At 42.7% G+C, this 25,226-nt stretch overlaps 2 protein-coding genes and 1 non-coding gene across 4 annotated transcripts in view; 1 reads left to right on the top strand and 2 right to left on the bottom strand.

Annotated features, from left to right (window-relative positions):
- The window catches only part of SACM1L (SAC1 like phosphatidylinositide phosphatase), a 29,466-nt gene extending 15,097 nt beyond the window's left edge, over positions 1-14,369 (bottom strand). Inside the window, exons 1-6 of one of the 2 annotated variants that reach the window (XM_030943048.1) lie at positions 14,212-14,369; positions 6,167-6,264; positions 4,504-4,578; positions 2,478-2,605; positions 1,353-1,502; positions 28-87 (exon numbers count right to left, since the gene is read on the bottom strand). In XM_030943048.1, coding sequence (XP_030798908.1) covers positions 28-87; positions 1,353-1,502; positions 2,478-2,605; positions 4,504-4,578; positions 6,167-6,264; positions 14,212-14,270 — 570 coding nt within the window. In that variant the 5' untranslated portion in view covers positions 14,271-14,369. Of the gene's footprint in view, positions 1-27; positions 88-1,352; positions 1,503-2,477; positions 2,606-4,503; positions 4,579-6,166; positions 6,265-14,211 lie in introns of those variants that run through there. The other variant, XM_030943049.1, reaches the window with a different exon arrangement.
- A 161-nt stretch (positions 14,370-14,530) lies between these two features.
- Positions 14,531-14,603, top strand: TRNAR-ACG. Its single transcript has one exon. It is a non-coding gene; the product is annotated as a tRNA-Arg (tRNA).
- An 826-nt stretch (positions 14,604-15,429) lies between these two features.
- LIMD1 (LIM domains containing 1) overlaps positions 15,430-25,226 on the bottom strand; it is a 32,716-nt gene continuing 22,919 nt past the window's right edge. Inside the window, exons 4-8 of the mRNA XM_030971782.1 lie at positions 25,011-25,073; positions 23,535-23,665; positions 22,347-22,398; positions 21,589-21,657; positions 15,430-20,636 (exon numbers count right to left, since the gene is read on the bottom strand). Of these exons, the coding sequence (XP_030827642.1) occupies positions 20,499-20,636; positions 21,589-21,657; positions 22,347-22,398; positions 23,535-23,665; positions 25,011-25,073 (453 nt within the window). The 3' untranslated portion in view covers positions 15,430-20,498. The remainder of the gene's footprint in view (positions 20,637-21,588; positions 21,658-22,346; positions 22,399-23,534; positions 23,666-25,010; positions 25,074-25,226) is intronic.

The following is a 25,226-nucleotide window of genomic DNA, read 5'->3' as shown; positions in this document are numbered from 1 at the left end:
TTAACAGAATCATTATTAAATGTTTACCTCTGGTTGAGCAATAAATTCTCTCAGAAGGTGTCCATTCCATACAAACCGTGGATCTGCCTGCAGCAAGAAAAAAAAGCAACATGCTTTTAGAGACTGTCAGTTCTGTTGAATTAAACATAAAGGCAGTATCATAGCATCCACGTGTCATGTAAGTTTACGTGAATGGGTACAAATGGAGATGAAATTCCCTTCTTTCATCAGTAGCCTTCATATCCTCAGCTAGAAATCTAAATAAAGACTGAAGAGAGCTATTCTTTTAGCTGCTCTTAAGGGTGTTGCATGATATTTCTAAACCACTGACAACTGAGATGCAGAACATAATGCATTGGTGCCCCTACACTGTGGTTGTTTCCTTCTGCCAGTACTTTTATAAAAAACATTGAACACAAATATCAAACAAAAACACCCACACTCCAAACACAAACCAGACTTCTCTTGCAGAGGAAAACTGGAGATGTTCAAAATTGCCATCATCCTTTTGATAAGCCATTATACTGCAGCCACGGGCATATGAAATTACACTGCAATTAATCATATGATATCTGAATGTACTTGTAACTGATGTTTTTTACTGTACTTTGTCTTTCAAACAACCTTCTGAAGTGACACAATTTTAAGGCAAACCAAACCTTTTGTGTCCTTGCTCTCCCTGGCAAGAGCACTGCCTGAGCAGCATTTGATGATGCAAAACAATTCCCAAATGTAAACAGTTTTTCCAATATTAAAAAAACAAAAACCCATCAATACAGACACAAGAGAATTTCAAGTTCAAATTGCATTTGGCTGCTGTCTTTAAGACAAAAGCATCATACTAAATACATGCTTCACACAAAGAATTGGAACACTTTAGAGAGAATACAACTTCCCAAGACTGACAGCCATAAAACCTTCAGATCTAGTCCAAGTTATTCTGGAAAAGAATATGAACCCAAGTACAACTTATTCCATTTTGGATTCCTTCCCCCTCACTCAAAGGAATTACTTGCTTTCTCTCAATTGCCCAAAATGCTTAGCTCCTTCTTCTTGTAATTACAAGTGTTCAATATGAGAGGCAAAATTTAATTTCTTTTGGATCTTTCAAAACCAGTTTAAAGTACATTTTAAGAAGTACTTCCAACTGCTGGTCTGGAAGTGTGACATGAGATCAGAACAGATCCCTAAAACATTGTGCTGCTCACAAGCTATGAGACTTGCACAGACCAGTGTGTTCACACACAACCCCTAACAGCTTGGATAAAACACCAGCATCATTTACACATCATCTGCACCAAACTGACTGACAATTTGCAAGACACAGACACGAAGCAAACTCAAAGGCTTACCCTCTCTAGAAGGCTCATCTCCTGGAACTCTGGACTCGTGTTGGCCAGCCGCTGCAGGGTGTGTGTTAGGTCGTAGGTTGTTGAGAAGTAAAACCCATCCACGCTCAAGACATGGTTAAGCATTGATAAAAATACTTTATTGTCCTGCAACTGTTGAGATGAGGAAAGAAAAGAAGAGCTGTCAGATACTTCTATCAAAATATTTTACTCTTGTAAGCTACCACTACTTTTTGAAGTGATGAGATGAATTTTGCTAGTGCTCTAGCAATACATGACATCATCCAGAGATTACCACACAAGAAGGATAGCACGAGAGTGCAATTCTGATACCAGTTCACTGGTAAAGTGCAGCTAGCACACTGCAACCAAATTCTGCAACAACAGTGGAGAGCAGAGAACAGTATTCTTGTGAGGCAAATAACTACTAATATTAAACAAATTCTAACAACTTCCAAGCAAAAGGGAAGCTGTTAGTTTCCCTGAAAACTATTCCGTCAAAAAAACCCCTAAAACCAAGATGATAAGACAAAAGAAAAGTTATAATCTATGTTCTGGTTCAACCTCATTCCTTTCCTGAAAAAGCACCAAATTCCCTTCCAGCTCCATTGGTTAGATACCCTGACCTGCTCTTTATCAATCCACTACATATCTGTTTAACAAAAAATCTTCCACCTATCTCTTCCTCAAAAAAGTAAAAGTCAATTTTTCCCTGCTGAGTAACTATGTAATTGAACAATTCCATAAAGAAAGCAAGACAGATAAGGAGACAGCTATGCAGTCTATTGTAGGGGCTGTCAGAAGAGTAAATCTCTGAGAAAGACTTAACAGAAGCATTAGGAAGGGTGTACCATTTAATAAAAGCAAAAATGCACATCCATAAACTGCAATGATATTCTAAGTTGCACCATGTGAGTTTAGCACCGTGAATTTTATATACTTTTTATCATCTTGATTTTATATACATCCATACACAAATATTACAGCCATTCTAGTAATGTGAACAAATCAGAAAACAGGTATTGTTCAAAGAGCTTCTTAAAAAAAAAATTCATAGTATCCTCAAATTAGGTCCTGTGGCAATGAGCATTAAACATTCCTCCACACTCCTCTAATCAATGTACCTACCTGAATATCAGTTAAGTGCAGCATGGTCTTTTTGTAGGAGAGGATATCAAAGTCTGTTGCTTTCCAGATTGCATGACCAAAAATCTCACCTACTTTTTTCTTTTTTGTTATTACAATAAGATATGTGCCTGTAAATCAGAAAGAACAAAGTTTAAAAAAACCCAAAAAACCACACGTATTAAGAAAAGCAGCCTATACCATATCAGAAAACTGAAACCAACAGGACTTTGCGTTCTTAAGTGTAGCAAAACACACAGGGCCGGAGCAAAAGGAAAATGTACTTTCTAAGCTACCCACTTCTCTATGCTCTGAGATCTCACTAAGTTTAAGGAACTTTAAAAAAAAGTGGACAACATAAAGTGTCACCTACTCTTACTTCTGATCAGTGACAGTCTGAAAATCTTCAGGTTTGCCCACTCAGAAAGAGGCCAATGCTCCAATGCTCTTGAATGTGATTTGAAAAGCACAGAGTAAGTCCAAAACACATGAAAGGAAGTATGTTTCAAAAGCCAAAAAGACTATTTAATTTATCATGAAAAAATATTCCTCCTAACAGATTCAAAATGGTACAAAGATTTGGGGTTCTTTTACCTATTTAAGACAAGAAGTGTGCTATTTCCCTGGTTGCATGAGTAATAAAGCAAAAAACCCACCCATAATCAGGACAGTTCATTCAGCAATTAATTTACACTTGCTGGTGAACACAACACAACCATATTTCTAAGCACAACATATTTTAGTATCATCTTGTTTTTGAAGAAAAATTTTACTCTTAATATTGCAATAAGCAAAGAATATTTATATTTGTTAAAGATGCTGCATTGCTAGACACAGGGTCAGTTTTACAGTTCACAGCAGTGAACTGCCTAATAACACTTTGCTGAACATTTAATTTAACTAATAACATCTTTACTTTGACAGCTGTATGCTAACACTCAGCGCAAAGCTCTGGGGGACAGAATGAAAAAACCCCAAGCTTTTAAGAGACTTAACATATTCTATATTTTATTTAATATTCAGGCAGATGAAAAGTCATTACCAAGCCTGTAAGTGATGACAATTCCCCTTTGGGGCAGTTCAGTTTTTAAACAGTCAGCACTCGTGGAGTCCCTAAGACACACGTATCCATTACATTGCTCTTATTCTGCAAGACCCACAATTCTTTAGAATATGGTCATAGAAACTTCAGCAGTTTTAAGATCCTGTAGAAGTCACTGCATTCAACACAATGTCCCTTTGCCTCAGTTGGGAATACTGCAGTGAGTGATCTTTAATTCTTTCTACATATGGGGAATTTATTCAGTACGTATGCTGCTTATTACATCATTTTTCAGAGTACTTCAGTCTCAAACTCTACCAAATTCTACAAAAAGGATTATTGGAGCAGCAATGCTTACTATCCCAAAAGCTTACACTTCAAGCGTCAGGTGTATTCATGACACTGGCTGCCTAGACCTGATCACTGAGACACTTAGAAAAACTGGACAACTTATTCTTTACATTACCCTAGAACTCTCTAAACTTAGAATTGTTCCAGTCTGCCCTTGCCCTTTTCATGCTGGATTTTCTTTGTATTTGTAGGGCAGCTGCAACACAACCATTACTTGAACAGCTGCATCTACCTGTCTATCCTCCAGTCACTCTCAGCTATTTGTGTACCATGAGTATTGATCAAGCTTCACAACGCAACACTTGACTGTTGCATCAAATCCTGCAGCTCAGATTAAAATAGTTACAAAGAATAAGTAGATGAGGTACTTTGCACTCATTTGAAATGCATTCCTTATAACTCAAACAACTACCATTTAACCCTACCTTTAGAGCACCTCATGGTTTAAGAGATACACACACATTCATGATAAAGTAGATTTGGATGCCTCCATCCTCTAGAAGCCACATGGAAAGCCTATCATACTGATAAAAGTGCAGCCTCAGATACTTGCAAATACTATTTTTACCTTTAAAGCTTCTTCAGCAATCTATTTCATCTAAGTATTTTTAAAGAGCAGAGTTCTGTTCTCCTTACCTGCCACCAATCGGATTGTTCCCAAAATACCAAATATAGGCCTTGTAACAGCTGAAGGGGGAACATCTTTTTTAACTGAAAAGCAGAAGAAAATAACATCAGAATTTCAGACTGCTTCTTTCATGATTGTATTGGAACACAATTAGAACTAGGTTTCTCCAGCCTTCCTCGTCAAATCAAGTTTTGCTACAGTATATTTATAAGTATATAAATATATTTAAGTATAAGAAACAAAGCATCAGAATTTCAAAGCCTGATGGAGCTTTGGGAGGAGGATCTGGGATTCTAACCCATCTTCTAACCAATTTCTCATGTTTAATTAGTCATTCAATTTGAATAATTTCAAGCTTATTTTCATGATAGCATAGCAAGTAGACTCCTCAATAATGTATTGTCCTGCCAGCTTCCAGAAGCTTTGTTTTGAAGCCATCAAGACATAAAGGATAACCAAACCACAAGTGCTAGTGCCTCCCAGGTCTGTTTGCATCTTCTGAGCCTTAGTCTATTTATGTCTCAGAAGACCTAAGCTGTCTCTGCAAAACTACCAACAGCAGCATACATATGGCAAGGGACACAGTATTCCAAACAATACACCAAGAGATCCAAAAAGGATCCAAATATCAATTAAGTCTTACCATGTGTAAGTTTAATCTATCTACATTTCTAAAACAACAGAAGGAATTTTAGAGAAATCGAAAGAAACTCAAACCATCCCCCAGAATGAAGCATTTTCCCAGAACTCAGAAAACTGAGAAAGGTAACCCTGGAATCTTCTTTTGCTTTAAACACCTTGTAGGTTCATCTGATAAAAGAGCAGCAGTAAGAGAGATGCAGACTGACAAAAGACCTGGGATAACTATCTTGACAGTTCTGAAGGGACAGTTTTGAAGGAGAAATTTAAATAATTTACTATGATACCAAAAGTATCAGTGGGAAGGGCACACTGCTCTTACATGAAGGATACAAGAAGCCTTTTAAAAGAGAGACAATGACTGCTTTTATATTATTATTACTGTAGCATTTCTGTCTGTTTGGAGATCAGTAATACTGTGCTACCAAACTCCTGAAGTATCAAAAGGGAGGTCACCCAGTGCCTTCATTTTACTGTTTAATCAAAATTCTTTGTTTCATACTCTTTCAAAAATGTAACTAAAATTTTCAAGACTTCAACAGGCTTAAGACTCTTCCCACTGACATTTGAATCTGGATTTGCAACACAGAATGAAAATTTACAGTAAGAAGTTTTTTACTGTTGCTATTTCTGGAGGCTTTATGAAAAGTCAGGTTTCAGTTTTATATAAAAGACAGCACTGGGACAATTTGCCACTGTTCAATCCTTTCCCTTTTTGATCTTGAACTTCTAGCACCAACCCCAACTAGCCTGGGTGAGTCAGCTTCCCCTGTTGTGATGGACAGTCTTACCAAAGAACAGGCAAGCACTATCACCCTGGGAACCCACAGCATCAAACCCACAGCCAAAAGGCATTTGAAACAAAGCTCTGCAGAACAGAATACCAAGCATTATTTTAAACAGTAACAAAGTAAAAACAATTATGTCAATATTATCTCACTAACGTCCTGAAAATCTTCTTGGATTCCTAGAGCAAAACAGACAAAAAGGACAGAGAAGACTGTATTGAGAAATACTGGTGAGGAGAGTCACCTGTAAGAGTGACTTCTGTGGAGACTCTGTCAATAGCAAGCACATCATCTGCTCCATCATCACAGGCCTCCACATAGAACTTCTCTGGCGTTATATGCCTTTAAGGGAAGAGAGAGGAAAAAGGAATTAGTTTAGCAGAACTTACTTTGGGTTTGTTTATTCTTCACCACCTGAAGACAGAACAATCAATTTTACACCTTACTTCAGCTGCAAAATAACAAAATTCTCACTGGATTGCTTCTCAACAGCCACTGATATTAGCAGTGTGCAAAAAAAAAAGCAAAAAGCAAAAAAAATGCAAGTGCAGCTCATCAGTTATTGCAAAATTCATGGCCTGATTAACAATCTTAATCCCTTTTTATTACTATAAGGAAAAGACATGAAAGTAAATTTGTGTACATAGTGGTCCACTCTGATTCCTGTAAGGTTGAACCATACCTGATAAGCCAAAACCCAACACAAAATCAGAAGTTTGAAACCAAGAACTTCCTAACAGATCAGACCACATCCCTAATGCAAGTCTAAGAAACATAAATGTAATGTACGAAATTGTAAACACACCTGTTTCACGTTAGCGTTGTAAGTATTGCAAGAATCCACTGGAAACAACACAGAAGAAATGGAAAAGTTCAAGTGGCACACTAATTTATTGAAGCAGGGGTCTCAACACTACCAATTCCCAGATGAGTTAGCCAGGTCTACATAACACACATGGCATTAACATGCACCCCTGCATCAGACAGACAAGTCACACATCGACTTCCTGTTCACACCTCATTGCCATCTTTGCCTTCCTTCCCCCCAAAACCAGCACAAACCCCAATGCTAGTCATAAACAGCTTTTAGAAGTGTTCCTGAAAAACACACTCATTGTGATACTTGCAAGAAGCCAGACATGTTACACTGTGCATCGAGAGGAGGGTTATGCAGAAGTGGCTTGTAGCTGTACAGAAGAAATTTTCAGGAAACAAACAAAACACCCCAAACACTCTTAAACTATTGCTCTTGACTCTTACAGTGATTTTTAGTTTAAGGCTTGACAAGACATTGGGTCAGAGTTTTAAAATTCTTGTTCTGGTAACAGGGTAGGTATTTTTAGGCTCCTTCTCCCTAAATAGATCTTGCATTTCTACGCATCTTTTATTTTTTTAATCCTTCAGAAAGCTGAATTAGAATCCTAATTTAGATCAGAGGAGTCTGATGGCCAGGTTTTGGTAGCGGGGTGAGGGGGGCCACTACAGAACTGGCTCCTGTGAGAAGCTGCTGGAAGCTTCCTGCATCTGACAGAGCCAATCTCAGCCAGCTCCAAGACAGACTGACTGCTGGCCAACACCAGCCCATCAGTGACAGTGGCAGCACCTCTGGGATAACATATTTAAGAAGGGGAAAATGCTCAGCACAACACCACAACCAAGCAGTAGGAGAGAGGAGCGAGAATGTGTGACAGAAACAGCCCTGCAGACACCAAGGTCAGTGCAGAATGAGAGGCAGAAGGTGCTCCAGGAGCTGGAGCAGAGACTCCCCTGCAGCCCCGGGTGAAGGCCAGGGAGACAAAGCTGCCCCTCTGCAGCCCAGGGAGGTCCATGGCAGAGCACAGACACACCTGCAGCCCTTGGAGAGCCACGACAGAGCAGGGTGATGCTGGTTAGAACAGGGTGCTAACAACACCAATGTTGTAGGTTTGAGGAGAGCAAATACTGAACTGAAAAAATCCACCAAAAAACATAATACAACAAACTGTAAAGCAATTAATAGTTAAGTGTTCATTCATGAGATAATTTAACTTCATTATAGTCTACGGGTCCTAAAATGGGAAACATATCTACAGTATTTCCTTTGTAAATCAGCATCCTTAAATCTTTCATGTACACATATTAAATGCTTAATCTTTGAAAACAAAAACATCAGAGTAAGAAATATAAACATCCTGAAGCCTTAAAACACCTATTTTACCTCCATTGCTTCTGTTTTTGATGAAGTGCACATGTGCACCTCCAGCTCTTTAGGGGAGTTTCACAGCAATAATGGGAGCTGTCTTTATGTCAAAAAGCAAACAAGCTTACACAGATAGAACAGGGGCAAGACAAGCTTAAAGCCATCTACAAACCCTCACTTTGTTAAATAGTATATCCTCTTTTCTTTTTAGTTTCTTTAAGATGCAGTCAGAAACCTATTGCTAACTGGCAGGAGGCAGCAGGACACATTTTTTCCCACAAGAGAAAGCTGCAGCTTATTGGTTTAGTTGAATGCTCATCTTTATCTGGGATGTCAGCTGACACACAAGATTCCAGCTAAAACAACAACTGGGAAGAGACTCTATGAAGTTTAATATTGGATCTGTTGTGCCATTAACACAGAGGCTTATGGACTCCTACTCATCTGAGCATCTCAAGCAAAGCAAGTTGAAAAAACACATTAACTTATCAGATCATAAAGAAAGTGTTGAGAACTACAGTTTAAGTTTTTGAATACTCTGTATGAAGAGCACAACACAGACAAGACATCTACACTGACTGTACAGAACACAAAAAGCATTTCCATCCATGATAATATTTTTAAAAGCTGCTCCTTACCTTATATAGTGCAACATGGCCATGACACTATTACAGTCTCAGAACAGAGATTCACATGCATATTGGTTAAAGCCTGTTTTTAACCAACTGAGAAGCTTACAAATCTCAAACAATTGTCATATAACAAATGTTTTCTTTATCACATGCAAGAATAACAATTTCTCCCTGAAGAACAAGAAGTCTTTTATCTCAATATCCCCAAACTGAAAAGAAACCAGAGAGAATTAGGGCTGCCACTGCAAATCATGCTGTTCCCTCAATGTGTGTCATATGTCCTGCTTTGCTAGATCACATCCCAGCATTTCTCTCTCTCCAATCCTAGACCACATTATTTCCTGCCACTACCATTGCTTTTAACAACTTTATCATCTTCACTTCCTTTTACAGAATGTCTATAGTTTAAGCAAAACTAGAAATTTATGTTTCACATTTATTCCAAATCCCCTTCCCATGGTTCCCTCCAGGATCAAATTTGGTGACAAAAGTGTCATGGAGAATGTAAGGCAATCCCTGGTTTCAGCTCAATGGACCAAAAAGGCTTCAGCAGTTTACAGCAGTCTGAAACAGAAATGTTGACTCTTGAGCGAGAGGGGAATTAGGGGTCAGAGGAAATGAAGTTACCAATCTACAAAGTTGACAGAACCTGAACAAATACTACACTCTTGGGGTCATCTTTAAAAACTGCCTGAAATAAAGCTGTGCAACACAAACTGGAAAGCCTAAGGCCCTGCAAGATATTGAATTTGAGCTTCAGAAGAAGTAGGATAATTAGTGCTCTACAAAATCTTCAACAGAAAGATGATTCACTTAGTCCTTGCCTCATTTGTGCAAGAAGTTCAACATTTCCTAAAATATAGTTGAGGAAGAGGCCAAGACTCCAAGCAGTTCCAGCCCAAGTGGTGATTTACAACTTCACCAACTACCAGAACTAGCTAGTAAGCTCATTCACACTTAAATGAACTTTTCCGTCATAAAATTGCTAGAGTCAAGATGATTTCCTCTCACTTGTCTTTCAGAAAGGAAACTGATGAACACTGCATGCAAGAATTGGTTCATCTCCAAACTGTACTCACCAGCAAGACTGTATGTCTCTCGCAAGTTTAGACAGATAACACACATGCTAATTTCAATCATCTGACAGGGAGATAGTAAATGGTGAAGAAAGGATCATTCACAACTAGAAACTGCAGATTCATTCTATTCTTTTAAGGAAATAAGGATAGATGAAAGTCCAAGTGACAGTATTGTATAAAAAATAACAATCAGGAAAGCAGTATTTTATAGAAGCCCACAGTGTCAGTAGTTATGAACTGGTTTTGATACACCCAGCCACATTCTGCTCTTGTATAAACTTCATATGTGACAGTGGAGCCTGCCTTCTCCTCAGCTACATTGTCACTGCTGTTTAGAACCATACAACACATGAAGAGCTCTCACCACCTTGCTTCCCTTAGAACTTAACAGCATGTCAAATCTTCACAAAATTTGAGTCCTTCTATTTCCTTTTTTTTAAATTAAAGGAAATCTGACCACCATTATGATGAACTATTTCTCAGTACTGTTAAAGAGGAAAGGATGTGATAAGTGCAAATATTTTACATTTTTACTATAACTCACATTACTCAAGAGAGGAAGTATTGAAGAACTGCAATAACCAAATTCCCATTTCAAATATTACTGAAGGTGACTTGAATTTCATTTTGATAGTCTTCTGCAATTGAAACTGTGTAGATTGATGCAAGAGATAATGCAACTCAATAGATTCATTTCTACAATTCAAAGTTGCAGGGAAAAAGTATTGATTCCATAACAGAAACATTAAAAAAAAAACAACAAAAAAGAACAAATCACTGCTTGCTTACATGAAATGTAAAGTCAGAGTCTTTTACAGTTGTGAGATAGCATTGCTTTTGTTTATGTATTTGTTGTGAAGTTTCACTTCCTTAGTTACGCTATAAAGCAGCACTGTGTATCATACAGATGATGCACAGTTGCATCCCACATTTTAATTAGGCTGATCTTACACACAGGAATATTCCTGTGCTCAGATCCAGCATGAAAGAGGACCCAGCATGCTCTAATGGCCACTAAAGATAGAACTTCACTCAATATCACTTAAGCCTTCTAGGCCTCAACAGCCAAATCCTTACTTCAGTAATTGATTATTTCACCATAAATACTTAACATTGCCCTAATGCAGGAAACTCTTTGATGTCAGCCTCTGAAAACTGTAATAAAGCAACCCAGAAGCACACCCTGTACTGCACAGAGATGCATTTAGGATCTTGAGCACAGCAAACTGCTCTGTAGTGAGATACAAGATGTTAGTTTATGCAGAGTTCCAACAGTATGTTAAGTAACAGAGAGAACACACTGGTGGTTTCAGCACTCCAGAGATTCCAGATTTTCTAGGTGAGCAGGTGTGCTAATTATATGTCTCCCATAAATATTACTCCTTGAGCAGAAACAGCTCAAGGAATTGGAACATCTCCCATACAGCAGTAGTTGTTGCAGGGAGAAAAACCCCAGGACTTAGAAAACTAATGGAAATACCATTTAAAAACAACAAAGAAAAGGCATGCATTAAAAGCCTAGCTACAAAGTGTCTATTTCCACTACAGTTTCACTCTAGATGAAAATAATTTACTGTATAAATTAATGTCCTGCTCAACCAACACCCCTGAGCTTTACCATAACAGCTACTTAGATGGAACAGGAAGAAAGGGATTTGTAGCTGTTCTTTCTGGAAGTGTTATCCAAACCCAAATGCCCTTTTAGACTTCCCCCCAAACACACACACGAGTGGAAGGCACTGTGGTCAAGTGCAGTGGCTACCAAAGACTGACGAGTACTTTCACAAAGCATGTGAGGCAACATAACTACAGGCAGGAGGAGTTAAATCTGAAACACAGCTAGGGTCACAGGCCCACAGGATACTGAGAAGGCTATCAGCAAGGTAAGTCTTCATCCAAGCACAAAGGAAAAAAAAGTGATTTTAACTGAGCAAAAACAACAGTCAGAATTTTCTCTATTCTGCAGACACCTTTAACAATCAGTTTTATATATTAACTGGACTGGCAACTCCACTGCCAGTTGTAGATGCAATACCTGCAATAGCTGGTATTGAATTTGAATTTTACAATTTATTCCTGAGGCTACCAGAAGAAGTTAATTAAATATAGCAATGTCAGAGGCGACAACTGTGGATAGCAGTTTTCAGGTTCATAGTTTTCCCAATAACTGTTGGTGTAACTCAGTAAGTTCCACAAGCAGCACAAATGCCAGACATCAGCACTTTCACTGCTACCACCTGAACTTGACTGATGACACTGGTCAAAGCACAAAGGGTGTGAACCACTGCTTTTGATAAGGTGGAGAATACAAGGGGTTTGTTTTGAGAGCTAGAACCTGTGGCTGGATGTACAGAACAGGGCCCTGCAGAGCACAGCAATCAGGGAAGCTCCATACAGACTACCCAGAAAAGGTACAGCTGCAGAATCTGACCTTATCATCTTGAGAGTGAGTAATCAGTCAAAAATCCAAACCCAAACAGTGCCACCACTGAATCCCCAAACTGAAGTCTAGCCTGGATTTTTCATGAGAACATTCTCCTTTGACCTTGACAAGCTGGTAAGTTTGACTCATCACCCAAGTTATGGCCCTTTATCTTCAAATGCTTGGTAGAAAGGCTGCAGCCACTATCACAACTTGGTGTAATGACAAGAAAAGAAAATAAGCTCATTTTTCAGAGCACAAAACAATTCTGTTTTCATGTTGATGAAAAAACTCATGTTAAACCACATCTGAGACAGCCGTGTTCTAAAAAGATCAAAGCTTACTTTTAGCCAAGATTAAACTTTGAATGAGAGAATTCTTTACTAGTCTGTATCCAGAAAAGTGCTTTTTACTTGAAAACATTCTCAGTAAGAACAACTGTGCACTACAAGTCACACAACTGCTACTCACACAACTCACCTTTGCTCCTCTGTGGCCAAAAAGATCACAAGATCAGCGTAAAGAAAGACAAATACTGCTAAGGTGACAAGAGGAGAAAAAAAAAAGAAAAAAAACTAAAGAAAGCTTTCTGCCAAGTGAAGTCTTTCTGCCATCACTGATGATGTTACTCTTCAGCAACATCCAATTATCTCCAGGGTCGTTGTACCCTCACATACCTACCTAACTAAAATAAGAAGCCTGGTGACTTTAAAACACATAACAGCATTATGGCAAACTGTTTATACAGACCTCCAAAAGATCTGTTTGCTCTGAATCCAAAAGAGGACTGTCAAATGAAACTTAACAAAGCATAAAGTACAGTTAAATCAGGCTTAAGAATCACTTTCAGATATTGCTGCCTGAAAATGGCATCGGTAACTCAATCACAGAGTTTCCAGCTACTGTTTAGAGGTCAAAAGCATGGGAATGCCTTTAGGACACACAAAGGCACTTCACTTTTGGTTTCAGGCAGTCATGAAGAGCCTCATGTTCAGAGCAATACCCTCCGGAGTTTGAACTGGTGTGAGGGTTTATAATGGAGATGCCTCTTGCAGCGTTAACTTTGTGCTGCTCTCGGTTATGCAACTTCTGCTGCTGTAGTAAAGGCAGCAAACAAACATCTGGCATACACACACGTTCAAAGGGCTGCAGTCTCCCCTAAAAAAATTTTGTTTTAATAATAAAATTACACTGGGTAGTTAGAAGAATTTATCTGGAAAAGTCACAGCCGGCACTGCACAGGAGAGTCCCGAAAGTTCAAAGCCCTCAAAGTTCAGTCATTGACTGGCATCCAAACCATCGCACACCACAAAAAAGCTCATTTGTGTGACGAGAGAGCGATGGACAAGCACGCCTAGGGAACCCTCTGCGGGCAAGCGCCGCTGCACACCCACAGCCCGACAGCAGTGCCCGAGCCCCTCAGCAGCAGGAAGGCAGAATCCCGGAGCTGTCAGGGCTGGAGGCATCTCCGGAGAGCACCTGGCCCAACCCCCTGCCAAGGCACGGTCAGCCGGAGCAGGTGACACAGGAACGCGGCCAGGTGAGTTTGGGATGGCTCCAGGGACGGAGCCTCCACAAGCAGCGGGCAGCGCAGGCTGCTCACGGCAAGGGAAGCCCCGCAGGCGCTGATCTCCGGGACCGCGGGAGGGCAGCGGGACAGACAGACACGGGAGCCGCCCGACCGCCCGCCCGCAGCGCCGGGGGATGGACGGCGACAGGGGACCCGTGTCCGCGGCCAAAGTCCTCCCTCCCCGTCCTCCTCCCGCACGCAGCCGCCGCCTCAGGCCAAGCCCTTCGCGGCCACCCGGGGGAGCGAGGGCGCCGAGATGGGCAGAAAGGGCGGAGGACAGGCCAGGGGAGGGCAGGGGACAGCAGTGGACGGGTGACCGTCGCTCCACCGGCGGCTCCTCCCTTCCCTTTCCCTCCTCTTCAGCAGGTGCCAGAGCCGCGCCACCCCCGTCCCAGCGGGTCACTCACAGCTTCAGGCTGGCGTAGGCCGCCGCTGCCGTGGTTCCCACCGGTGCCGCCGTCGCCATCCGTCCCCTCGGGCTGTCCCCGGCCGCGGGCTCCGCTCCGACCCGGCCGCTCCCTCCCTGCCCGACTGACGCGTCCTTGGGCCGGAGCGACGGGGCCCCGCTCGGGACAAACCTCCGCGGGCGCGCTGGCGAGCCCAGGGTGGGGCGCCGCCTATGGCAGGGGAGGGCGGGGACCAGGCGGGCTCCCGGAGCCGCCATTGGCTGAGGCCGCACGAGGGAATTATGCTGAACTACGCGGGGGCAGTAGCAGCTTTCGAGCAGGGCCAGTGGCGCAATGGATAACGCGTCTGACTACGGATCAGAAGATTCTAGGTTCGACTCCTGGCTGGCTCGGCTGCTCCTTTTTCGCCCCTTCTCAAATTTTTTTTTCTTTTGTGCTTTCAGCCGAGGATGCTGCCTACAGACCCCCCCACTTCTGTACTTACCCGCCACTTGTACATCTTTGCCCCCAGTGTGGGGGTCTCCAAACCTCTTAGGGCTGGGTGGTGTTACAGGGCTTCCTGCCCTTGGCAGCCCCCCAACTCAGGGACAGCTGCTGTCCACCTGGCCACCCTTTCTGATCCTGCAGGCTATGGGGTTTGGCAAGGACCAAACCGGGGGCACTTCCTGGCCAGTTCCCACCACATCCAGCTCTCTGGGTGTCATGCCCCAGGTTTGGGCAGCTTCTTGCCCCAGGGATGGGGAACTATAATTAGTTATTCCTATGTATTTGCTTCATTTTAGCTGACAGCTCCAAGCTGCTGTGGTGCTGCTTGGCCAACATCCAGTCTTCGGGCATGAGGCATCTGGTAGCTGATAGCAGGGGCACCGTGGGAACACCACCCAAAACCCTCAAGAAACCCCTCCCCACCAATGCTGCAAAGGAGACTCCCATGCTGGGGTCAGAGCCTGCTCCCACATGCACCACATCCCTCCCCACACCCTCAGCCTGGGACCTGGGCCTCCCCAGAAGGATGCCAGAGCAGTACAGCCTCCAATGGAGCTGCAGCAAATACCAGCTGCCTGGAGTGGAAATTCCCAGGAACCCCACTGAGGTGGGGGGACAGGAGTAAGGAAGAAGTTGGGAAACCATCATTCCACAGCATAACTGCCCTCACTATGGACTCTGGGCAATGACAGTCATTGTAAGTTTAGGAAAGACATGACTCTGAGTGTTGCTTAAGATACTGTCTTTAATCACTGAAATCACAACAGGCCAGTGGCTACCGGTCTCCATTCTTTATAAATACTTAACAGCACAGAAGAAAAGAGGGCTGTGTTCACAGGAGGCTAAGGTTAGTTACACCAGCACAAATCCTAAAATACTCTCTCCTGGAGCCGAGCTTTGAAGGAAACATAAAATAACTAGTACCATTCAGTATCATTAGGTAGGCTCTGGATCTGCTTTCTGGATGCAGAAAGGCAGAGCCTGGGGGTGTGCCTGGGTCCCTGCCTGGCCCTGTTCCGCAGACCTGCTGCGTGGGGAGGAGGGTTGGGCTGGCAACTGCAGCCCTGTCATCCCTCCACCATGGCCGCAGGGCATTCCTGCCTCTACAGGACTCTATGCCATGGATTTGCACGTGGGGACAGTTTCTTCCCATCTCCTGTTATGTCTGAGTGGGTTGCAGATGCACTGCCACACCAACTTCTGGCTGCCCTGGAAGAAAGCAGGGTAAGGATTTTTATTGCTCAGGAAAGCTTTGCTTCTCTTAGGAAAAGGGTGGGAGAGCAGTTCCAAGCTCTCTCTGGGCTTGTGACAGGAAGATGTCTGCCCAGTCAGCTTCAGTGAGGACAGCCAGGGCCACTGCAGCCAGCGAGCAGCAGGACACAGAAATGGAAAAGAAAAATGAACACACAAATGCTGTGCTATGATGAGAGATGCAAAGCCCTTCCCAGCTTCTCCCAGGGGCACTCACAGGATGGGGGAAAGGGAAGTGTATCTGCTCATGGCCCTTCCCTCCCTGCAGGTACTGACTCCAGGGGTACTGCCCAGTGATGAGGCCTGGGTCAACTTGGTGTTACATTCATGCACAGAAAATTGCTTAAAAGGCACCTACAAGCACTTGGCATGGGCACAGAGGTGTGAAAGGCAGGTGTGGAATGGGCAGCACCTGCCACACATCATCTGCATGGACACAGCTGCATACACCACCCCGAAAGTGAGCACATAGCAAGTGGTCAAGGCCCACATAGGATTTTTTTTTCCAAAAAAAAGATAATCCTTTCTTTGGAATGGCCAGCCAGACCCACGGCAGCTCTTGGAAACCCAGTTTTCCCCTTTCAAGGTTGCCACATCACACCTGATTGCTGATGAAACTCCATCATTTACAGACTAAGCAGCTATTCACTTCATAGTAAAAAGATCTAAAAAAAAAAAAAAAAAGGCATTTAAATCTTGAAAGACTGTGAAAACGTTTTAAAAGCCCCCAAATGAAATTCAGAAACTGAAGTGCCACAGATCTTTTCAAACGCTCCTTACCAGAGTGTTAGAAACTGCTATTCCCTGTGTTTTAACATCAGGGCAGCTTCCCAAAATGCTTTGATCACAGGTGCTTCTTACACTTTAAATTACACAAAAATGTCTGCTGCTTCTGTAGCTGGGGCTTTCCCCCGGCTCTAATGCAAAAATCCCTATTTAAATGAGTTTCTGTGTTTTAAGCAATAGAAATTTAACAGCATGATCTGAATGAAAAAATCTTTTAAGCTCTGATTCCTGAAAGCAGGCTTCAGGGAATTCACTTGAATAACTATTTGCACGAGAGTTACTCATTAACAGCACAATGGGACTTCCAAGGGTCCCTTACTTTAAAGCCAGTCAGAAGAACTTGTTGGGGGAGGAACCAAGACTAACTTTTCATAGCACCTTTTCAGAGCTTCTTAATAAATTAAAAGACAACAAGATTCATGTGAACAGCAAAACCCAATGTGTATCAGCCAGGAGATAAGTGGAATTTAACATGTTTTTTGAAATTCTTCCGAAGAGGACACAAAGTCACACCTCCAGCTCCAGGGCTATCTCTCCCTCTGGGGGAGCTGCCTGAAGGCAGGCAGGGAGGGCTTGCAGCTCCACAGATGCCTGGTGGAGGGTCGGGAGGAGGAGAAGGTTCCCCCCTGTGCCGGATGCCCCTGCCTCCCCATGTGCCAGACCCACTGTCAGGCAGCTGCAGAGCTGGGGAAAATCAACAGGGACTCAGACACTCACAGCCTGGGAGAAATAATACTGAGCTTAAAGGAATTCGAACTCCCAGAGATAGAAGCAGTGCAAGTTAGCACACACAGGGGTGCAGGCAGTGCAGTAGATGCTTTAGCTTCAAAACCACAAGCTCACACTGTGGTTTCAAGAGCTTCACACTGTCACTTCCAGCTCTTTGTAAATACAGGAAAGGAGAGTGTTAGCATTAAATAATTTATAGGGGACCTTAAAACTGGAAGTAGGGCAGCCTTCATTTCCTCAGTGCTGAGGGATACAGGATGGCTGGCAGGAGTAAGAAGACACTGTGTGGGAGCAGAGGCCAAACTCTCTGGTGATGCAAAGAGGGCTCCTGCAAGACATCTTGCACAAACTGCTGCCCTTGAGGCTTTCCATGAAGGAAAATTATCCTTCTCCCCATTCCCTTCTCTCCTGCTTATGTTGAGGTTTTGGGGAAGGCTGCAAGGCTGAGACAGAAGTTTAAACTGCAGTTTAAAAACAAAATACCAGTCCCACTAGTGTTTTCAGATCTTTAAAAAATGAAGGCCAAAAAATGTGTGCAAGGGCTTGATCTAAAAAATCAAGAGGTAGCAAAAGCATGGACTACATAGCAGCTGGTCTTTCAGAGGCAGCAACAGATGACCAAGGCTGGTATTTCCAGCTCCGTACGTCCAAAAAACACTTTGGTATCTCGTTGCCTTCACTGCAAAAAGCAGCCCAGGGCACAGAACCACCTGCCCAGGACTATTTGAATTATTTACTAAGGATTGTGAGCTGGTGTTATTTTCCACCTCAGTCCCTTCAGACAGTCCTGAGATCACAGTCACACCTGGAACACCCCCTCTCTGCTTCAGCCTAGCTGTGCTGCAGGACACAAGCTGATGGGAGAGCACTATGGGATCTGACTGGCTGTTGTTGCCCTCAATCCATCCTGCTTGATGCAGCACTGCTTACAGCTCCCATCCCTTTCCTAACCAGCATTTCGAAGCTAAATTTAAGGCTCTAGGAGGGCTCACATACTTGGGGTCAATTTTACCTCCTCTAAAATCACAGGTAAAACTCTCAAAGGATATATTTCACAGTGCTAAAGTGCCCTCCCTCGAGCTTTCAGTCACTCACTGAAGGGATTCATGTCCCAAGCTACACCAAAGCTCTGGATGGCTCCCAGGCAGGACCAGCCTCCAGCCCCAAGCTGCCATCCCCATCCTGGAGAGCAGTGGAAACAGGCAGAGGCACTTGCAGCTGGATGGGGCAGAGGGCTGGATGGGCAGCTGGCACCATGAAACTCCAGGCCAGGCCCACCAAGCTCTGAGGCTGGGGCAGTTTCACATTTCAGCCACGGGAAGATGATTTACTAGCACAGGCAGAGACAGACAACTTGCTGCTACCTGACACCAGTGCTGCTCCAGATGGACACACGTTGCTGTCTGACTACATCAAGTGGAGGTCAAGCTACATCCCTGCTATTGGAAAAGAGGTTTGGTTGAATTGTAATGGGTTTTCAGCATGGGAACAGCATTCTGGGAGTCCCAGTGCCACGGCTCAGCTAATTTATTGTCATTTCCACACTGTAAAGTTCTTTAAGAATGTCATCCCATCCTTTGCCAGTCAGAACCAAATTTACATCTTCAGCACGATACATGAGGATTTAACTAATTTTCCACACAAAGAAAGAGCAGTTAAGATCCCCAACTGCATCTGAGGCTTTAAATTAAGAACTTTTTGTTAAACAAAAGTACCAGTACATGAGGGGCTGCACAGCTTTGGTAGGTACAGAACAGGCACTGCAGGCACACCTATCAGAAATGTAACACATCCCAGGGGAACAGATTGCTCTGACTATAAAGCAGGGAGCGGGGGAGTGGGAGGGTCAAGAAAAGAAACAATTTGCCTTCCTGCTTTCTCAGCAGAACGGAAAGTAAGGGCCAAACTCTCTAACCCCTTGCTCAGATAAGCTGTTATTATTCATAGGAGCAAATCTGTTTATGCCAACATACTCATCTGAGTTCAGGTTGTGGAGCTGGGCTCTAAATCCCTGCGTGACAAAGCCTTCATAACAATCCCAAGTTCACTCCCCAAGCTCTGAATAAGCACCACTATGAAATGGCTTTGTGCTGGGTAAACACTATGGAAAGGAATAGCCAGGCTGAGGGCTGAGCTGTGAGGTCAAACTGGAAAACTCAGGCAACTGTCTGTGTATGGACAGCTTTTTTCCAAAGTGAGCTCTGCAAGCAGGAATGAGGGTGGATTTCCCCCATGTCCACACTTTCAGCATCCCGACCTTTCCTTTCCAAATATGATCCACTATTCAGACTCTGACACAGCAGACTGGCCTCTATGTGTCATGCTGACACACAAGCCTGGGCCCCAAGTCATTGCAGTAGCTTACCCTAGCTTGTTCCAGTTTTTTGTTCTGTTTGAAATGGGATGTTGGCCTCCAGTTGCCAGACAGCATTGCCTGGTTTGTGCTTGGAGAGCTGGTACTCTTACAGCCAGACTTGATACTGGAGTTCAGGGAATTAACTGAAAGTGTGCCATTTTGCACAGACCCCTTTCTTTTGTTTTCCTAAAGAATTAATAAAACAGAGTCTCTAAAAAGCTGGTACTAATAGGTTGGTGTCCTTCAGAGAACCTGGTGAAATGTGCTTTCAGGAAACAGTAGACTGATGGGATGTCCCCAGCAGGCAGGCAAGCCAGCCTCTGGCTTTTTAATTGTGCATGGCACAATCTGAGTTCATAGGCACGAGAGCAAATTGTGCTTTCACTGAAGAATCTTCCAAAACGAGCCTAGAGGAATCTCCAGGCAGCAGAAAAAGACATGTAAAAGTAAACTGATCAGTTTAGGTAACATGCCACATTCTTGGTCAAGTAGACATGGTTTGATGCAGCTGAAACCCAAAAGCATACAAACTTGGTGAATCCAGCAAAAATCTCTCATATCCTTTGACAGGAACATTGCTGACTGGCAAAAAACATGCACAGGAGATCAGCTGAAGGTGGGGAGAGGGGGATCATGTAACAACTCTTCTGTCCCAGCTTTCCAAAGCTGGCCATGATGACTAGTAGTGGTGCTGGTAGGCAGCTGCTGGGGTTGTGCCATTCTCTATGTGCTTCAGGTGACAGGAGTGACAAAGCAAATGTTCATCCAGTGGGTAGCAGCGGTGCCCATCTTCATCATTCAGCTCCATCCCACAGTCCTGCAAAGAGAGGCCATGCAAATTATTAGAGCTTTTGCTCATCTCCCAGGGTCACCTGGGGTCTGGCTTCTAGGAAAGTCATTTTGTGACAAGGACAGACAACACCCAGCCAACAGCTCCTTCCTAATAGGTCCAGCGTGTACCACAAGAAGAAAAACATCTGACACAGGCATTTTGATGGGCTGCCTTGTACAAATTTGTTCAAAGCAGTTTTATTGAATAAGCTTTATCTTGTGGTAAAGTACAAGCCTCTGTATTTTAAATATACTTGTGTCTCCTTACACTGTCAGGTAAGATTCACCTCTTCACATTACAGTTGTACTGATGTGAAGTTAGATTGTGGAGTCAGGGCCTCTCTTCTCTGTATTATAAGCGCAGTGAGAAAAAACAACTATTTATTTTAATTCTCAATGCAGCAGAAGTATGGCAGCTTTCTGAGAAGCCCTGTACAGACTAAACGGGTTTTAAGAGCTGGCATCTCCTGGAATTTTTTCTTGTGCAGCCACATCCTTTCTCCAGCCTCAAAGATACATTCATTTCCCATGAGAGTGAAGGTAACTTACACCCCACAGGATCAGTCACCACCTTAGCATTTTTCAACAATCTGACTTGGAAATCAGATACACTGATGTGATCTGGAGCTGGTGGCTTCTGGAAGGCAGCAATAGACCTTACTAAGTCACCATGTTTCCTGCCAAGTTTGAAAAGCAACAATTAACTTGTTGCCTGTAACTTTATGGATAGCAAATGAAATTAGAACTGAAACCCATTGCTGCAAAAACTTTTGTCCTCAATCTGGAAACTCCTCAGTCACTGACAGAAAGAGTCTCACACTGCAAGATTTGAATTGCTCAGCTACTGATGCTCTAAGGCAGGAGATTTATTTCCATCTTAAAAACAATAGCAGTTATGACTATTAAGCACCCACTCCCTGAGAAAGCTGCTGACCTACCTCACAGTGATAACATTCCACATGGTAATCCTTGTCCATGGACACAACCCGAATGGTCTCATCAGACCCCTGTGAGCATTGGAGCAAAGCAGAAATTACAAAGGATTACAGCAGGATCAGACACATGCACTCTGTAGATTGCTTCCTGCAACAAAATGAATGTTGAGGAAATGCATTTGGGCAGCTGGTTGGAGACCACAAATAAATCCTGCCACTTGCAGTTATTTTTACAGTAAAGCTTCATCATAGACTGACTGCAGATATCCTCTAAAATGTGATACCAGAAGTGTAAAAATGTTCTCTGTTTAACAGTAACATCTATCAGAAATCACAAATTAATAACTTGGTAATTTCAATACATCACATTTTTCAGCACTGTAAATTAGTTTTGCCTAAGATTCATCTCCAACTATTAAAATGTGTTAGTCTCAGAGTGGTCACACAGAGGACATTCATGAGTACCACCAGCATCTATTGACATAAAGGAAAATTCTCCTGAACATAAAACTAGTAGCAGCGTAATCCTGCAGGAGATGAAAAAAGCAGCCTGGCAGAGGAGCTATAAGCTTCACCAGTGAACAAAAGAAGGGTCACATCTCAAGAACAGAGCATGAGCTTAGACCAAAGGGTTGCACTCTGGAGGAAGCAACCATCTCTCCCCATCCACAAGCACATTTGTTTTGACACATGGTCAAGTGTGAAAGAGAGCAAGGCCTGACACTCCTCCTCCAAGAGGATATGGAATAAAAGGCTCTCACCTCAGATGGCAGAATGGGAAGTCCACACGCTGCACACTTTGGAGCTAAAACTCTGGAAGAGCAATGAGAAATTGAAGGCAAGTTATGGATCAACATAAAAAGAGAGGTCTGTATGTTCTCAGTGATAACATGTGAAATTGCTGCTGTAAAGTACTTATCCACAGGAAAGCTTTGCATCCTGAGATCATAAATTCATTTTAGCATGTATTTTAAGTAATGCTTGGCACACGTTGCTCCATCAGGCAAAAAGAGACCTTATATTTTACACTTAGTGCCAGAAAAAATACAAAATCTTCCTGTAAAATTATTGGCTGCTACTGTGAATTTGGGAAAGAAAATGAGGAGAGACTGAGCAGGACTGTCCCCAGAAAGATACATTAAAAGAAGTGGCAGCCTCTGGGCAGAAAAATTCTGAGAAAATATCACATGACTGCACAGCTTCTTAAGGTCTTATACCACAATAAATAATTAAATTAAATTGCAAGGAAATATTAATTATTTCGGAATAATGATGGCATACAAGGGCACTAATCTTGGCAACGGGATTGTAACAACTCTAGTCTTGGCACAACACAGAAGAGTTCCAAGGGCTGCCTGAGCAACACTTAATACTCTCCCTGCTCAGAAAATGGAGCAAGGACCAAAGCAAGCCAGAAGGATACACAAAATGTGTGCAGCTCTAATACCATAACTACCAGCCAAGAGCACAGCCATTTTATTTTACTGTTTAAATAAGAAGTGATTTTTAAAGTGGATTTATCCATTGTTTAATTTAGAACTGGCTAAAAGATTTGCTTTGCAGATTCAGTGGCGGTTCTTTAAAAGTCAAATTCAGCCCTTCAACTACTCAAAAAGTAAATCACATTGATTTCCACAGGCATTCACAGGCTTACCTTAAAGCAGACTAATTTTGTACATCACTGAACACTCAGGAGCACTCTTTCTCACTCTCTCTGCTTTGCAGAATGGGCAGAGAACCTCTGAAGCCCAGAGCTTATTTGGCTTCATCAGAGTTACACAAGAGTCAACAGCTGGATAAGAGGAGAGAGGAGGAATTTCTAGGGTTTAGCCCCATCCTCAAAACTTCTAACCCTGTCTCTATTTTACTAACCTGCACTCCTAACTAGCTGAAAAGCTAAATTAGAGGCTTGCTGCTTGGAACATCGCTGCTGTTTATTTTGCCCTTACTTGTGGTAATCCCTGACACAGTAGATTTTGTTTTCAGAGTCTACAGTGAACGGCACACCATCCAGACACTCGTTGCAGATGACGCATCGGAAGCAGCCCGGATGATATGATTTCCCTAGAGCCTGCAGGATCTGCAACAGAGCAAGAGAAAGGAAAAATGCACATGAAGAGCCAATGAGGAAGAAAATAGTAAACACACAGTTTTACACCAGATAATGCTGCATACTCGTCAGCAGGGCTGTGTCTTTTTTCACCTGTTTCATCTGAAAAATCAGTTAACAAGGATGGAAAGGGCAGCTGGAATCAATACACAGCACCTGGCTCTACAGATATTAATTATTAGCATGCATATGAAAACAATTTAGAGACTCAGTCAAGGTGTTTAGCATGACAAAGGATAGAAGTGACAGAATTCAAAAGAAAGAAAATAATTTCTGAAGTCAACAAGTAGAGAATACTTAGCAAGATCACAAGGCAAGATGTACCAGCGGAACAAATGAAATACACTATTATATTCTCCACAAGAAGTTGAAACTAGAATTATTGCTAGGTTTTCATAATTCCTTACATACTGAAGGGCTTTGTACTTGCTTGCCTGGCTTTCTAATTAGCACAGACAATGGAAACTGTTGAACTCAACAGCTGCAATTCACTACCTGGAATACCATGGTCCGTCAGTAGAAGGATCAGACTTCTGAGTAGGAAGTTCCAATTATAATGCTTTCCAGTGTAAGCAGGCAAACAAAGATAATTACTGATAAGCATTAGAAAATGTTGGGAGGCATGCTGTGAACCAGATTCCTAATTTCTTTGCCTCAGCTGTAGCCTTACACCACCAGCTATACCAGTCTCCCTCTGAACTTCCTATAACTGAATGCTGACCCCCTGAGTGTTCCCCACCCCATGCACATCTGGAATGGATGGTACCTGCTGCAGGCTAATCCTGCTTCACAGATCTAAACTGAGGTCTGGATCACACACCCTGGGTCAAACCTGCTCCCCAGAGTATCAGTACCCACAAAAAAAAAGACAAGAAAGTGACTTAATGCAGAATACACATGGGAAGTCACAGCTTGACTGCAGGAAAGAGAGGCTGAGAGAGCTCCACTGATGCCTCACAGCAAGGGAGGCAGAGCCACGACACTGCTGAGCAGGAAGCATCAACAGGATTACAAATATACTGTCCAGAGAAGTCCAAAAAAGGAATGAAAGACCTGGAGGCTCTGCTTTTCAACACCCACTGAAAACAGGCAGAGCAGTGTCTCTGCATGACATACACTAGGGTGCCAGATTCACTTCCTTGAAAAAATCAACAAATCAACAAAAGGCTCAGTGGATTTTCCTTCTGATACCAGGCTTACATGAGGCAAACTACCAGATGATAACAGACAGCATTGGATATGAATATATTTTTCTTTTGATGCATTCTTGTAAAAAGCTGTGGGAGTTTTTTCTCCTAAAGCAATTATCACTTACCATGTCCATTATCAAATGACCACAAATGAAACACCTGTCAGCCGATTGCTGGAAACCAGAATACTGCAAGGACAGAAAAGAATTCACTTAAAATTTCACAAGGCCACTCAAGCATAGACAACAGTGTACTGTGGAGTGCTATTTGCATATTTGTTATTGGTCCTTTTTCTGCGCTCCTTAGACAGAAAAACTAAATTTTACAATCTTTTTTCATTA

The sequence above is a fragment of the Camarhynchus parvulus genome, chromosome 2, assembly GCF_901933205.1.
Source record: "Camarhynchus parvulus chromosome 2, STF_HiC, whole genome shotgun sequence".
Taxonomy (NCBI): Eukaryota; Metazoa; Chordata; class Aves; order Passeriformes; family Thraupidae; genus Camarhynchus; species Camarhynchus parvulus.
This window is presented reverse-complemented; position numbering and strand designations above follow the sequence as displayed.